The 12,960-nt window shown below is 40.1% G+C and overlaps 1 protein-coding gene across 5 annotated transcripts in view; it reads left to right on the top strand.

Annotated features, from left to right (window-relative positions):
• Positions 1-12,960, top strand: part of RASAL2 (RAS protein activator like 2) — a 229,188-nt gene that overhangs the window by 165,435 nt on the left and 50,793 nt on the right. For all 5 annotated transcript variants that reach the window (XM_032804786.2, XM_032804785.2, XM_075067913.1 and 2 more), the window contains one exon: positions 10,399-10,508. In XM_032804786.2, the coding sequence (XP_032660677.1) occupies positions 10,399-10,508 (110 nt within the window). The remainder of the gene's footprint in view (positions 1-10,398; positions 10,509-12,960) is intronic.

The raw sequence follows: 12,960 nt of genomic DNA, 5'->3' as shown, positions 1-12,960 counted from the left end.
CCTCCTCTATATTCTCTTGATTCATATTGTTTTTTCTGGCTCCAGGAGGGATCGATCTAATGAGTGGGGTAAATGGCGCAAGTATGGGGAAGCCTAATATCAGTGGTCTGGGAATGGAAGGTGTGGCTCTAATAGCATTAAAAGTTATTTGTGGGGTTTTCTTCATCTCAGTGGGTGCCCATTTTTAGACAGGAAGAACACAGAAATAGGAAAGCACATGTTTTTTTTCTTCAATCATTGATACCTGCACTGCACATTTGAGGGGGAAAACCAGCAACTGTGCATTGTGCTATTTCAATGATTCTTTGCTCCTGGCTTGTTGGTAGTGGGGAGAAGCAGAGCGGGCAGGGTTATGCCAAGATTTTGAAAAGAAGTTGCATTTACAGCTTTCTAAGCTTCTGTTCTTTCAGGTAAGCATTTAAAACTTTTACTCTTGATAGAATGTACTGGAAATCAATGTTCTATGCAGCTTTTTCTCTAAACTCCAAACAGTGGTATTCAAACAGAAAAAGGCGTGGACTTTCTGACTGTTAATGGGCCTTTGTCCAGTGCTTGGAGTTTTGATTTACATATGCATAATGTGAGGTAAGTGAACATTCTTTCCAAGAAAAGTTCTTTTAAATAATCTCTTCTGTGGTAGTCATTGGGAATGGTTTTATTTAAAGGGTTGGCATGTAAACTTCAGAAAATTCAGTTTCTCTGCCTCCTACATATATATTTAAAAGCATATTCTTCTATTTAAACTTACTATTCTATAATCTCAGTAATTATGCATACACATTCTTTGGTTTACCATGTCACAGTCAGCCTATGCTGAGCAATATATGGAATGTGGTAGTCTTGTTTATCTCCCACAAAAGGGAGTGAAGTAGGATTCTGCTGATATTGGCAGTGCACTGCAGAAGGGATAAGGAAAGGCTTGTGTGTAGAGATAAGAACTGTTAGTGCTTGGCCTTTTCTACATTCCCCAGCTACATTAGTGTTAGGTTACTTTGGTTTCGCCCTAGATTCAGTAGTGTTACTTCTCACTCCACAATTGCCAAATATATTTTTTGGGGGGAAGGATAGGCACAAAACATTGGGGAAAAAAACCACAACTTAAAAAAAAAATTCTAAGCATTAGTGCTGAGAAGTTAGAAAGGCTGATAGAACTTATCCACCACCGGGCCTGGTGGTAGATGAGTAGGCGAAATACCAGCTTTCCCCTCCTACACACGCACTGTGCTTTGTCAGTAAACTCAGTCTTACAGTATCACATCTCCTGCTATTTCATTATTGAGCCATTGTACAACTCTGACAGAACACCGCAGTCCCCTCCTTGCTATTCCATTTGAATTGGGGATTAGGCTAAAACATGAGAATTCCAAATTACGGAACTTCCAGAAGTGACAGGACAAAGGCGTTAGTAACCTATCGTAAAAAAAACAACAGGTCCTTAACCACCACCACCTCACCTTTTTTGGCTAGTTTTGTTGATATTACGTGACTTAATGACATACGTGGACACTTAAAAAAAAATAAAGGAAAGAAACAGACTTGATGAAACACATAAAAATGAACTAAAAAGGTCAGGGTGTAGGCTTTGAAGTAAATGAAATGATTTATATGGGAACCCTGTGCAAATAGTGACGGAAAGACTGATTCTTAGGGACTGTCCTGTTTGGTTGACCTCTAGTTCAGAATATAACTGGATATACAGGAATAGTGTCTGCCTCTTTTGCTTTTTAAGAGTCCTGCTAAATAGAACAAAAGACAATGCAGCCAGCCTAACTGAAGGTCAAAGCATGAAGCGATCTCACTGCTGCCCAGACTCATATCTTATGCAGTCAACAAGACCAATGGTTGTCTCAGGAGCACTGCTCCCTTACAATCAGGTTGCGAAGCTAGAGCAAGTCTCTGATCTTTTTTGGCCATGTGACCATAAGTACACGTTTTTAATTCTGCAGTAGTGCCAATGCAGGAGTTTCAGTTGTTGAGCTACCATTAGTGTATCAAGGCAGCACAAGATTTCTGTGCCCCGGTATTCTTAATGAAAAATCATCTAGCTGTGCTTGAACTTTCATCCCTATTTTAATATTATCTTGCTTTTTGTTCTGCTCTCACACCATAACACCTATTCTTTACATTTACCCTTGTTGTTTATTTTACTTCATATAAGATTTGAGGCTTTGGACCCTCACCCATTTTCCCAAGGATTTTGTATAGTGGGAAGGACTTGAGTTATTAGTTACTTCCGAAGGGCTCATAGAGCTTTCACCTTTTCCTTTATTCGGGTTGCTCTTATTTATAGACTCACAGAAATTAGAGATATGGATCCCCATGCAGTACAGAATTGTTCTTTACAGTAAATTCTCCAGTGCTTGGTGAAGAGATAGTAATTCTGCTACCGTGGCAGAGTCTAATGGACTTCAACATGAAATTTTTCATTTTATTTAGCCCAAATTTTTCTTTGTTTCATTTAATCCCATTACTATTAATTTATATCCTTTTAGACCACATAGTAACATTCTACTCCTGCTTTGGTTTCACATTGTCCAAACAAGTACTTATATTGTATCCCCTACCTTTAAAGCATGGTTTAGCCAAGCTATGCAATATTGCCTTATTTTTAATGTGTCCTCCATAAATCAGGCTTTCCGAGCCCCTTTATCATTTTTCTTGCTCCTCACTGAATTCTCTCCAATTCACGGGCATATTTATCCTATCACCTTGCCCAGGTGTTCTCTATTTGTAACCCCTGCAGATCCCTTAGTGTTATTTCTCTGTCCTCACTGGCACTCACTGTACCTCCTAATTTCATATAATCTCTGAATCTCGTTAATGTGCTGTTTAACTTCCAGGTCATTAATAAAGATGTTAAACAAAACCTGTTCTGCCACCAATCCTTGCAGCACCCCATTGGTTAACTTCTCACAACTTGTTAATTGTCATTTATCATAATTACCCTTTTTAGATAGTCCTTCAGCCAGTGTGCAACCTGTGACAGTAAATTTAAAAAAGCCCATTTGAATGAATTTTTCAAATAATCCTATATGCTACATTGTGAAGCACTTCACAGTAGTATAGGTGCACATTATGGCAAGCTGTGTGCAAGTGTGATGGAGGAATAGAGGGGCAAGAAACTTGTTTCCTCCTCCCCAGCACACAGAATAAACAAGATCTGACTGCTTGCACTCCTTCTGCACAGTTTTGGGGCATGGATGTGCGTCACAGCCCAAAGAATGTCTGTCTATGCAGAGGTGCTTCCCTAGCCTTGAGCCATAATTTTGGCTATAAAGGCTTTACATCTACTGTCCTTCATTGCAAATTTTGCTGCTTTATTAAACTATAATAAGAGAGTCGTATGTGATTTGTTCTTCATAAAGCCCTGATGTTTATCACTCATATTTTGTCATTGTCCAGATGACTAGACCTCTTTCTGCTAATATTTATTCCTTGATTTGGGATTAAAGTTAGAATCACTGGATGTTAGTTGCTAGGATTGCTCCTTCCTGGTTTTAGGACACACTTCAGCAAGGTGCTTAAGCATGTGGACCATCCTACTGAAGTTAGTAAGGCTGCTCTTGGGTTTAGTTACACGTGTGCTGAAGTAACTTGCGGAACTGGGGCCTGAAAGTGCAGTACTGCTCCTCTCCTAACTCTCTCCAGGCATCAGATGCCTACTTGTTTCTCGGTGAATTTTCCAAAATAATTCACAGTGGTTTGTTAACTTAATTCATTTAGGACCCTGGAATACGTATCATGTGCCCCTCCTGTTGTGTTTTCCTGTACTAGTTTGTATTAATTTTTTTCAAAGTCCTTGTTGTTGCCTTGTTAAAAACTAGTTTTTAATTTTTTGCCCCATAGCTGCTTGTTTTCATGTTTATTGGTGGATCTAGCTTCTTGCCAGGACTTCTTTCCCTTGGTATAAAAGCCCTGCCAACTCTTCACCTTTTTGGATAGCACTAACTCGTTCCGTTTCTTTGCTTCCCTGATCTTCCATCACAAACCTGAAGTGTGACTCTAGCCATGTTTGGTACCCTTCACATTCTCTATTTCCGCTGAAGACTTTTCACTCTCTCTTTGAGCCTATAATGCTGAATTTACAGAGGCTGCCCACTTGTTCCTTTTATTTTAATTTTGCAGGATAATTGAACTGCTGAACCTTGATTATGGTAGCTTAGCATTCTCTAGTCTTTCTCTACACTCACATTTTAATACAGCCTTCCTCTGTGCCATGCTCAGTGTTCCTTTCATTTCCACAAAATTGCTTCTGTGAAATGTAATGCTCTTACGCATGTACTGCTGTGTTCTCTGGACCCATTCCTTTCTACACTTAATTAATTATACTTTGGTCCTAGAAATATCGGAATTGATAAACCAAAACAGATGATTTCTCCATCTTATTCTCAATCCTTCCTTTGATAATGGCCAATACCAAATAATACAGAGGAGGGTTTAAAATAAAGCACCTGGTCAAGTGTGCAGCGCTGTGCCGCTGGAGAAAAATTCCTTCCTGAACCTAGCTGGCAGTCAGCTTGCACCCTGAAGCATGAGGATTGCTCAATCTCTTGTTATTTTTAAACCTGTCTGATGCAACTGCAAATGTTATTCTTACTTACATAAATGTGTAATCCTTTTTTAATCTTGCTGAAACATTTGTCTAATATCTTGTCAGTGAATTCTCAGGCTGATTATAGACAGCATGAAAAAAAATCTCCTGTTTCACATTTTTAAATGTGATGTGTCTCAGATTTCAGTTTTACCCTTTTTTGTGTGTGTGTTTTGCAGCAGAATGAATACGGGAGCCCAATTAGCTTTTATTAACATTGTTGTATACCTCTGATCCCATTTTATTTTTATTTCTAAACCAAATAATCTTAATCTTTAAAATATATCTATATATGTGAATCCTTTTACTCTCTGGCTCTAATCAATTTTGTTTTTCTTATCTCAGCTCTTTTTTATTTTATTTATTTTTTGGTGTTGTCCGTTAGTGAGATGAGATAACCAGACTAGAATGCCATATTTAGAGTGAGAAAGTCCAGTGCCTTTATATAATACCATTTTATGTTTTCTTATTACATTTTGTCCTTTCTCAATATATAGAAACTCTTTTGTTTTATTTTTAATGCTATATGTTAAGAAGGTATCTTCACTGAGGTGTCCACAGTGATTTGTACTACCAGATCTTTTTTTATGAGTTTATAGCTTATTCATAATCTGTTGAACTTTGGGGAGGGGGTTGCCCAATACGCTACCATTCATGGTGAGATTTATCTGTCTTTCTGTTGCCTGATCAGTTAGTTTTTATTAGGACCTTCTAGAATCCCTCATAGTTCTCTAATATTTTAGTAATCTGAATAATTCATCTGACAGCAAACTTCTCCATCTTTCTGTTTTGTCACATTTATTAATGTTGTATGAAGAAAGGTGAGCCTCACTGTTCCCAGTACTCATTCGTGGAGTACTCCCACTATTAACTTCCTTCTGCGCTGAGATCGGGCATATTTCCCAGACCTTTTGCGTTCTGTCTCTTCACTGGATTTTTAACATATGACACAACTTTTCATCTCGGTTTCTAAGCTTTCTCAATAGCCTCTTGTGAGAAAAGAAGTTCTACTCTTCAGCACATTCAGTAACAGCTTCAAAGCATTTCTAGTGGGGCAACAATAGCTGCAACTATTGGTATCTCCAGTGAGATGATGGCCATCTCCATAATTCATCCAATCTGTAATCCCTTTAACCTGAGATGGGAAGAGTCCAGGAGTCCCTCCTAAAGTCCAGTTTCCCATATGCTGCTGTTGCGATTGTTCTGGCTAATAATAATGTATTACTACTGCTACTAATACAATACCATAAATTAACATGGCACTTTCCCAACACATCAAAGACAATGTCCCCGTCTCTAAGACATTATAATTTAGTTTGAATTTTACATGCAAAAAAGTTGCATAGGTGCTGAGTCTTCCAGTCACCCATTCCACCCTGACTTTCCTGCTCCTAATCTCTGCTGATAATGTTGTGTGTTACTGGATAACTCGCATTATTATTAGCTTGTTGGTTGCTGTGGAAGTTGCTAAGAGAAGCATTATTTGTTATGCACAGACTCTTCTCCCCAAAGTGAAAAATTCTAATGTCTGTAGTATGCAGTAGTTAAGTATTTTTGTTCATACCGTGTTGTCTGTGAAGCTGGTTGTTTGGGCATTTATATCCTCCTCCCCTGGTGATTGTCCCCTGTTGTACTGAGATACAGGAGAGCCAGTGTCCTGTTTTGCAGTACTGATGCTGCTATAAGTAATGCATAGTTGCATTTTACAGCTACCACCCCATCACACTTAATATCTGCTGTCAGGGATTATAGTCCCTTTCCCTCTCTTTGCCACTGACAACTGCATTTGTAAAGTCCCACTTGAGTCACCTCTTTTGAGCCCTGGTCTACACCTAAAAATTAGATCAACCTAGCAACATCACTCAGGGCTGTGAAAAATTTTGTGCCGTGCATGACATAGTTAGTTGACCTAACCCCCACTGTAGAGACAGGTAGGTTGATGAAATAATTTTTCCATCAGTCTGGCTACTGCCTCTCAAAAAGGTGGGTTATCTGCATAGGTGGAAACCTCTTTTCTGTCGATTGAGGAAGTACCTACGCTACAGTGGCACAGCTGCAGCCCTGTAGCTGTGCTCCTGTAGTGATTGTAGTATAGACATACCCTTGGTTGGCAACATCATCTGGACAGAAAGTAGTGAAACTCTTTAATCTGCTGCTGAGTTTTCAAGTGACATGAAAATAAGAAGTCACATGTGAGATTCTGCTGGTGTGATTTTGAGGGGTAAAGTTGGTTTGTATTGAATTTACCATTTGTCTCATTAGGAGTGGACTGTTGAAGCAATGTCTAGAGAGCCTGATTAGGGCAGAACACTTGTACAGTTATTCTCTTAGGCCTGGTCTACACAGGGGGGGGTCCGATCTAAGGTACTCAACTTCAGCTACGAGAATAGCATAGCTAAAGTCGACGTATCTTAGATCGACTTAGAATCAATTACTTCATGTCCTCGCGGGATCGACAGCCACCACTCCCCCATCGACTTTGCTTCCGCCTTTCGCTGAGCTAGAGTTCAGGAGTTGATGGGAGAGTGATCGGGGATCAATTTATTGTGTCTACACTACACGCGATAAATTGCTCCCTGATACATCGATCGCTATCCGGCGGGTAGTGTGGATGTACCCTTAGTGTTTAACTACTTAAATGTCCGCATTCATATAGTGCTGTTCATCTTCAGAGTGCTTTGCATCCAGTTAATCCTCATAAACACCCCGGTGTGTTGTTAATAAAGATTTGTATACCTGTTTTTTTATAGTTGAAGTAACTAGCATTTTTTTTAAACCACCAATGGAAATGTTTCTATGAAATATAAACTGTTTTTAAAAAGAAACATTCTTCTGTACTGTTTGAAACCCAGACATTTCATCATGTTAGGAAATGAGAACCAAAAAGTGTCTATTTTCAACTGTCTGTGCTCAGGTAAATGCTATAAATATAAGTAGCATAAATAGCAACAAAAAAAAGTGTGTGGGTGGGGAGACCTACCTGCTAAGGTATTACTAATAGCATTGACAAGGAATTTTTTTCCTAAAAATTACTTTAACCGGACAATGTCTCTTTAAATAATAGTGTTGAACTCAAGGAAAGAAAAATTTGTTCAGGCAGAATGAGTGTTTAAAAAGATTTATTCTTTTTCTTAGTTGGATAGTGTTTGCTGCAAATAAATGCTGGATGCCGCCTCCCCTTGATGTTTGCATTCCACATTTTGAGAGATTTCTTTTAGCAAAGAAATATAAAGGTCAAAAAGCTCATCTTGTTTTTTCTAGCATGTGTGAATTTTCCTGTTGCTCCCAATTTATTCATCTCCAATCATCAGCCCTATGTGACCCTGTAGCAAGTACAGAGAGCAACTGAGGCCACGTCTAGACTACCTGCCGTATCGGTGGGTTAAAATCGATTGCTTGGGGATCGATATATCGTGTCTCATCTAGACGCGATATATCGAGCCCTGAGCGCACTTATATCGATTCCGGAACTCCACCAACCCCAACGGAGTTCCGGAATCGACATGGCAAGCCGCGGACATTGATCCCACGTGTGAGGACGGGTGAGTAAATCAATTTTAGATATTCGACTTCAGCTACGTTATTCACGTAGCTGAAGTTGCATATCTAAAATCGATTTTCCCCCGTAGTGTAGACCAGCCCTAAGAGGCAAACAATGTAATGTGTTTTCAGAAACAAAAAAAAAAATTCCAGTAAGCTTGCTTTTTATTTTATTTTATTTTGTCAGATTGTTAGCTCTACACATCTGTCTCTCCTGAAAACTGTCATTTATAACCAACATTTGGATAACTATATTTGACCAGTTAACCTATTATACCTTTTGCTCAGTAAAAAAAAGTCCGTTGCCTCTCTAAATGTATGATGTGACGCTGAAACGATTAGAAACGCTAAAAGAGTTAACAGTCGGGGTCCATCTCTGCTGGGAATGGAGTCAATTCACTTTTAAAACATTTGGGGTCCCCATTCTGACTCTTATCAGGTCAGGAGGCCTGTCTAGTTGTTGCTTGGAAGGCATGGGCAGTATGCAGGGCATGGCACAACACAGCAGAAGTATTCAGCTTCTCAGCGTCTGCACTTTGAGCATGCCGTGGAATGCAGCCAGGGTCCACCAGGGCCAAGTCCCAGTAGCTGGGTCTTGTTACCTCTTGTGATGGGAAGTCAGACTAAATGAAAGTGCCTTCATTCTTCTGGATCAATTCCAGCATTTTTAAAGGCACTTTTTCAAGATCTGGCCCAAAAGGTCCAAGAACCTGGTTAGAGTTTCAGTGATGTGCATAGCCACAAACACTCATTCCCTTTTTCAGATGTCTTTTCTCCTTAATGGACTACATGTATCCTGTACTTTGATATTTTCTGGCTTGAGGGCATTGGGGAGGAATGGCTGCATTCCCTTCTCAGCCTCTTCCAGTTTCTGGGAAGGGGAAAAGCTTTCTTCTCTCCCAAGATTTGTCAAGGAGCATTAGGTAGCTATTGCCTATCCATTACCAAACTTTGTAGGGTGCTGCCTGGTAAGGATCACCCCTAATCTGGGGGATAGCAAGCCCCAGATGTAGCAGCAGATGCAGGAAACAGACTTCTTTCAGCATAGTAATCATTTCACTGGGTCATGCGGCTGTGCAAAGGTTTGGGGAGCACTTCTCAAGCAGCTCCATTGGTGCAAGTTCTTTCTTGTTTCAGCTGCTATTGTGTTTGGGGAGGAGGCGATCTCCTTCTGCTCAGAAGATCTTTACCAATTTTAGGAGAAGAGGGTGGGAGAGGCTTTTATTAATCAGCTGCCCTCCGACATTTCCCTTAAAGAAGGCTGAATGAGGGTGAGGATTTTGGCATGTAGTGCTAACTGAAGAATTTGTGGGTGGTAGGGGAGAGGAGTTTCCTCAGAATTTTCTGTAAGTTTTGGCCTGTGAAATGCTTGGCCTCTGAAATGCTCCTCTGCATTCGAAAATTGAACAGAGCCTACACTCAGTCCTCCACCTCAAGAAGTAGTTAGAGAAGGAGGGAAAAGGAGAACCAATCTGAGTTAGAAATTGGAGAGAGAGGAGGAAGGCAACAAGTGAATTTTCAACACCAGTGAGGGTGGAACTATGTTTGACATCTCTTATAAAACTCCCTTGACTTTGCTTATAGAGAAACAGTCTATGAAGTTAGGCAAATTTCTCTTACTATGCTATGCTTTTCCATCAAGAAATAAAATTGAACTTAGATGCATTTGATATATCCCGTGACAGCTATGCTGAGTTGAAGTGAAATATCTGTGTCTGACTCTTTCATCAAAAAGAAGAGAGAGAGGTGTTTCAGCAAATAAAATGTTGCTTAATCCTATTGGATTAAGAATTTCTGAATTTGCATTGAGTGGGCCAGGAATGCTTGTGTTGGCAAACCTTGGAAATAATTTGGCACGGTGTGGTTTAAAATGGATGCCATGTACTCAGTGATTTACAGGACAGAAGATGAGATAAGCAAGCAATGCTGAGCTCAAAAAATTCTGTGTGTTTTCTCTTAACAAAATACTTGGGTGTGGCTTCCATTGCTCACTCATTAACACAGCTATACTTTAACTGATGATATTGTAATGCAATCTGTATATCATGCAGTCAAAATTTGGAAATGTCACGTTACTACTGTTTGTACTATAACTTCTCCTCTTGTCATGCAGTAATTTTTATTGTACCTTAATGGGATTATGATCAGTTTGAGTTTTGTTGCAGACTGAAGCATTTTTGGTTTATAAAGTAGAGAGAGGCCCATTTGTTTAGTCATTACTTGCATAAGCATTTCCCTGTTTCACTTGCTATGACACTTCATTTTAGGGCTTCTTCAGCAAACGTCTGAAAGGCTCCATCAAGAGGACAAAGAGCCAGTCAAAGCTGGACAGAAATACAAGTTTCCGTCTTCCATCTATCCGCAACACTGATGACAGGTAGGAGTCTCTGCGCTTCCTCAGAAGGAAGCTGGTAGTTTCAGCTCAACTCTTCCAAACGTGCCTGGCAAAACATGTTAAGCATGTGTAAGCATGCCTGCAAACTGACAGAAATGAGGGACAACTAGAGTGGTTTTGTTTTTTAAACTAGCAGAAATGTATCTGTCAGCCTGTTAAATTGTTAAATGTTGCACATGCTTACATCAGATGAGATTGTCACTAGTCCTAAAGATGACTGGTGAAAAGGGGTTTGCTTAAGTGTCTGCACTAAAATATCTTGGTTTTTTAGCACTTCTCCTCCCAGGTCTCCAAACACCTTATAAGCATTAAGTTTCACAATACAAAATACTGTGGCCCTGTCTGCATTAGAGGAATTTGCACCAATGTATTTACACCACTGCAAACACAAATATCCTGATGCAGTGCATCTTCATTAGGAGTTGTGTGACGTAGTTACCATGCAAATCCCTAACATATACTGTACTGCAGAGCATCACTATTGGGGATTCATACTGTTGTCAAATACAGGCATGTAGTTACCTCAGTGTGAATTTCTCTAATGGAAGCAGGGCCTATTCTTCAGAAAACTAGAAGTCGGGGCTACAGCTCCCAAAATTCAGAATTAGTTTGGTTAGACCCACCTTAGCGCTCTCAGTCGGTATATCTAGCCTTGCTTGTGTTTTGCTGGTGGCTTGGGGAGGGGGAATTATATTTTGTTTTTACCTGCCTCAACTGCATTTTTCGCTTTTGTAAAGTGTCATGATTGTCTTAATTGGAAGCCAGACAAGTTATTTTTTACTCCATGAAGCCCAGTGGTAGAGTTGGATTGAGTGGTAAATGGGCTTCCCCTACTTAGGACCCTGACAGGCTTCTTTGACTTTACAACATTATTGTGTGTTTAATGCATATTCACTTTCTCTGCTGGGCTGAATTCAGTATTTGTGTCTGTCATGCTGCGCTGCTTCAATCGATAGCGCTGCCTTCTCTGTCTAAAAAGCAGCGTATAAAATAGTGGAGACAGCAAGGCTTCAGATGTTAGAGACCTTGTTAGCTTTGTGAGTTATGGAGAAACTGCTCACAGGATGTAGCCAACAAAGTGGACGATGTGCTGCTCCTTCAATCATGGCCATGTCACCCATGCTGTTGTGGCTAAAAGTCTGTCATAAACTCATATTATCAGACACTTATAATTCAGCTATGAAAATTTACTCCATAGGCTTAAGTGTGGTAAATAAGGTCACCACTTGGTGATATCCTATTATTTTTAATGGGGGATTTTAAAAACTTTAAACAAAGTTTTCTGATATAAAATCTCGCACCCATGAGTAGTGCAAAGCCTGTGTGATGGGTTGGATCACAGAAACCCCCTTGGGGCTGCCAACTTATGTAACAAGGCTACTTCTGCCCCTGCCTTCCTTGCCAGCTTGGGATACCAGAACCCGACCTGGTTGTGCCAGACACATTTGCCAGCTACAAACACAGACCCAGGTCTGAAGCACATCCCACAAATTGCAAGCTTAACTGAAAGCAGCTTAAGAAGTGTTTCTGTCTTTAACACTCAGATGCCCAGCTCCCAACAGGGTCCAAACCCCAAATAAATTCATTTTACCCTGTATAAAGCTTATACAGGGTAAACTCAAAAATTGTTTGCCCTCTATAACACCAATAGGGATGCAAAGCTGTTTGCGCCCCCCTCCCCCACCTCCCCCAGGTCTCAATGCATACTCTGGGTTAAATAATAAGTAAAAGGTGATTTTATTAAATACAGAAAGTAGGATTTAAGTAGTTGCAAGTAGTAACAGACCGAACAAAGTGAATTACCAAGTCAAATAAAATAAAACACGCAAGTCTATGCCTAATACAGTAAGAAAACTGAATACAGATAAAACCTTACCCTCAGAGGTGTTCCAGTAAGCTTCCTTTTACAGACTAGTCTCCTTCTAGTCTGGGTGCAGCAATCACTCATACCACCTGTGGTTACTGTCCTTTGTTCCAGTTTCTTTCAGGTATCCTTTGGGGGTGGAGCTGCCATCTCTTGAGCCAGCTGAAGACCAAATGAGAGATCTCCCAGGGGTTTAAATAGACTTTCTCTTGTGGATGGATACCCCTCCTTCCCCCTGTGTAGAATGCCAGCTACAAGATGGAGTTTTGGAGTCACATGGGAAATTCACATGTCCATGCATGACTCAGAACTTACAGGTAGCAGCCACGGTTCACATGCTGCCTTGAACATCCTCACGTAGACTTCTTATGTGGATCTGAGCCTTCCAAGATCCGTTGTCCATTAAGTGCTTCTTGACTGGGCACTTAACTTGCAAATTCCTTTCTAAAGAATCTGTCCAAATGCCTTACTAAGGCTATTTAAAATCAAACAAGTACACAGCCAATATTCATAACATTGAATACAATAATGACACATGCATACAAATAGGATGAATATATTCAGTAGATC

The sequence above is a fragment of the Chelonoidis abingdonii genome, chromosome 7, assembly GCF_003597395.2.
Source record: "Chelonoidis abingdonii isolate Lonesome George chromosome 7, CheloAbing_2.0, whole genome shotgun sequence".
Taxonomy (NCBI): domain Eukaryota; kingdom Metazoa; phylum Chordata; order Testudines; family Testudinidae; genus Chelonoidis; species Chelonoidis abingdonii.
The sequence above is the reverse complement of the archived record's forward strand: the minus strand, read 5'-3'. Positions and strand labels throughout refer to the sequence as shown.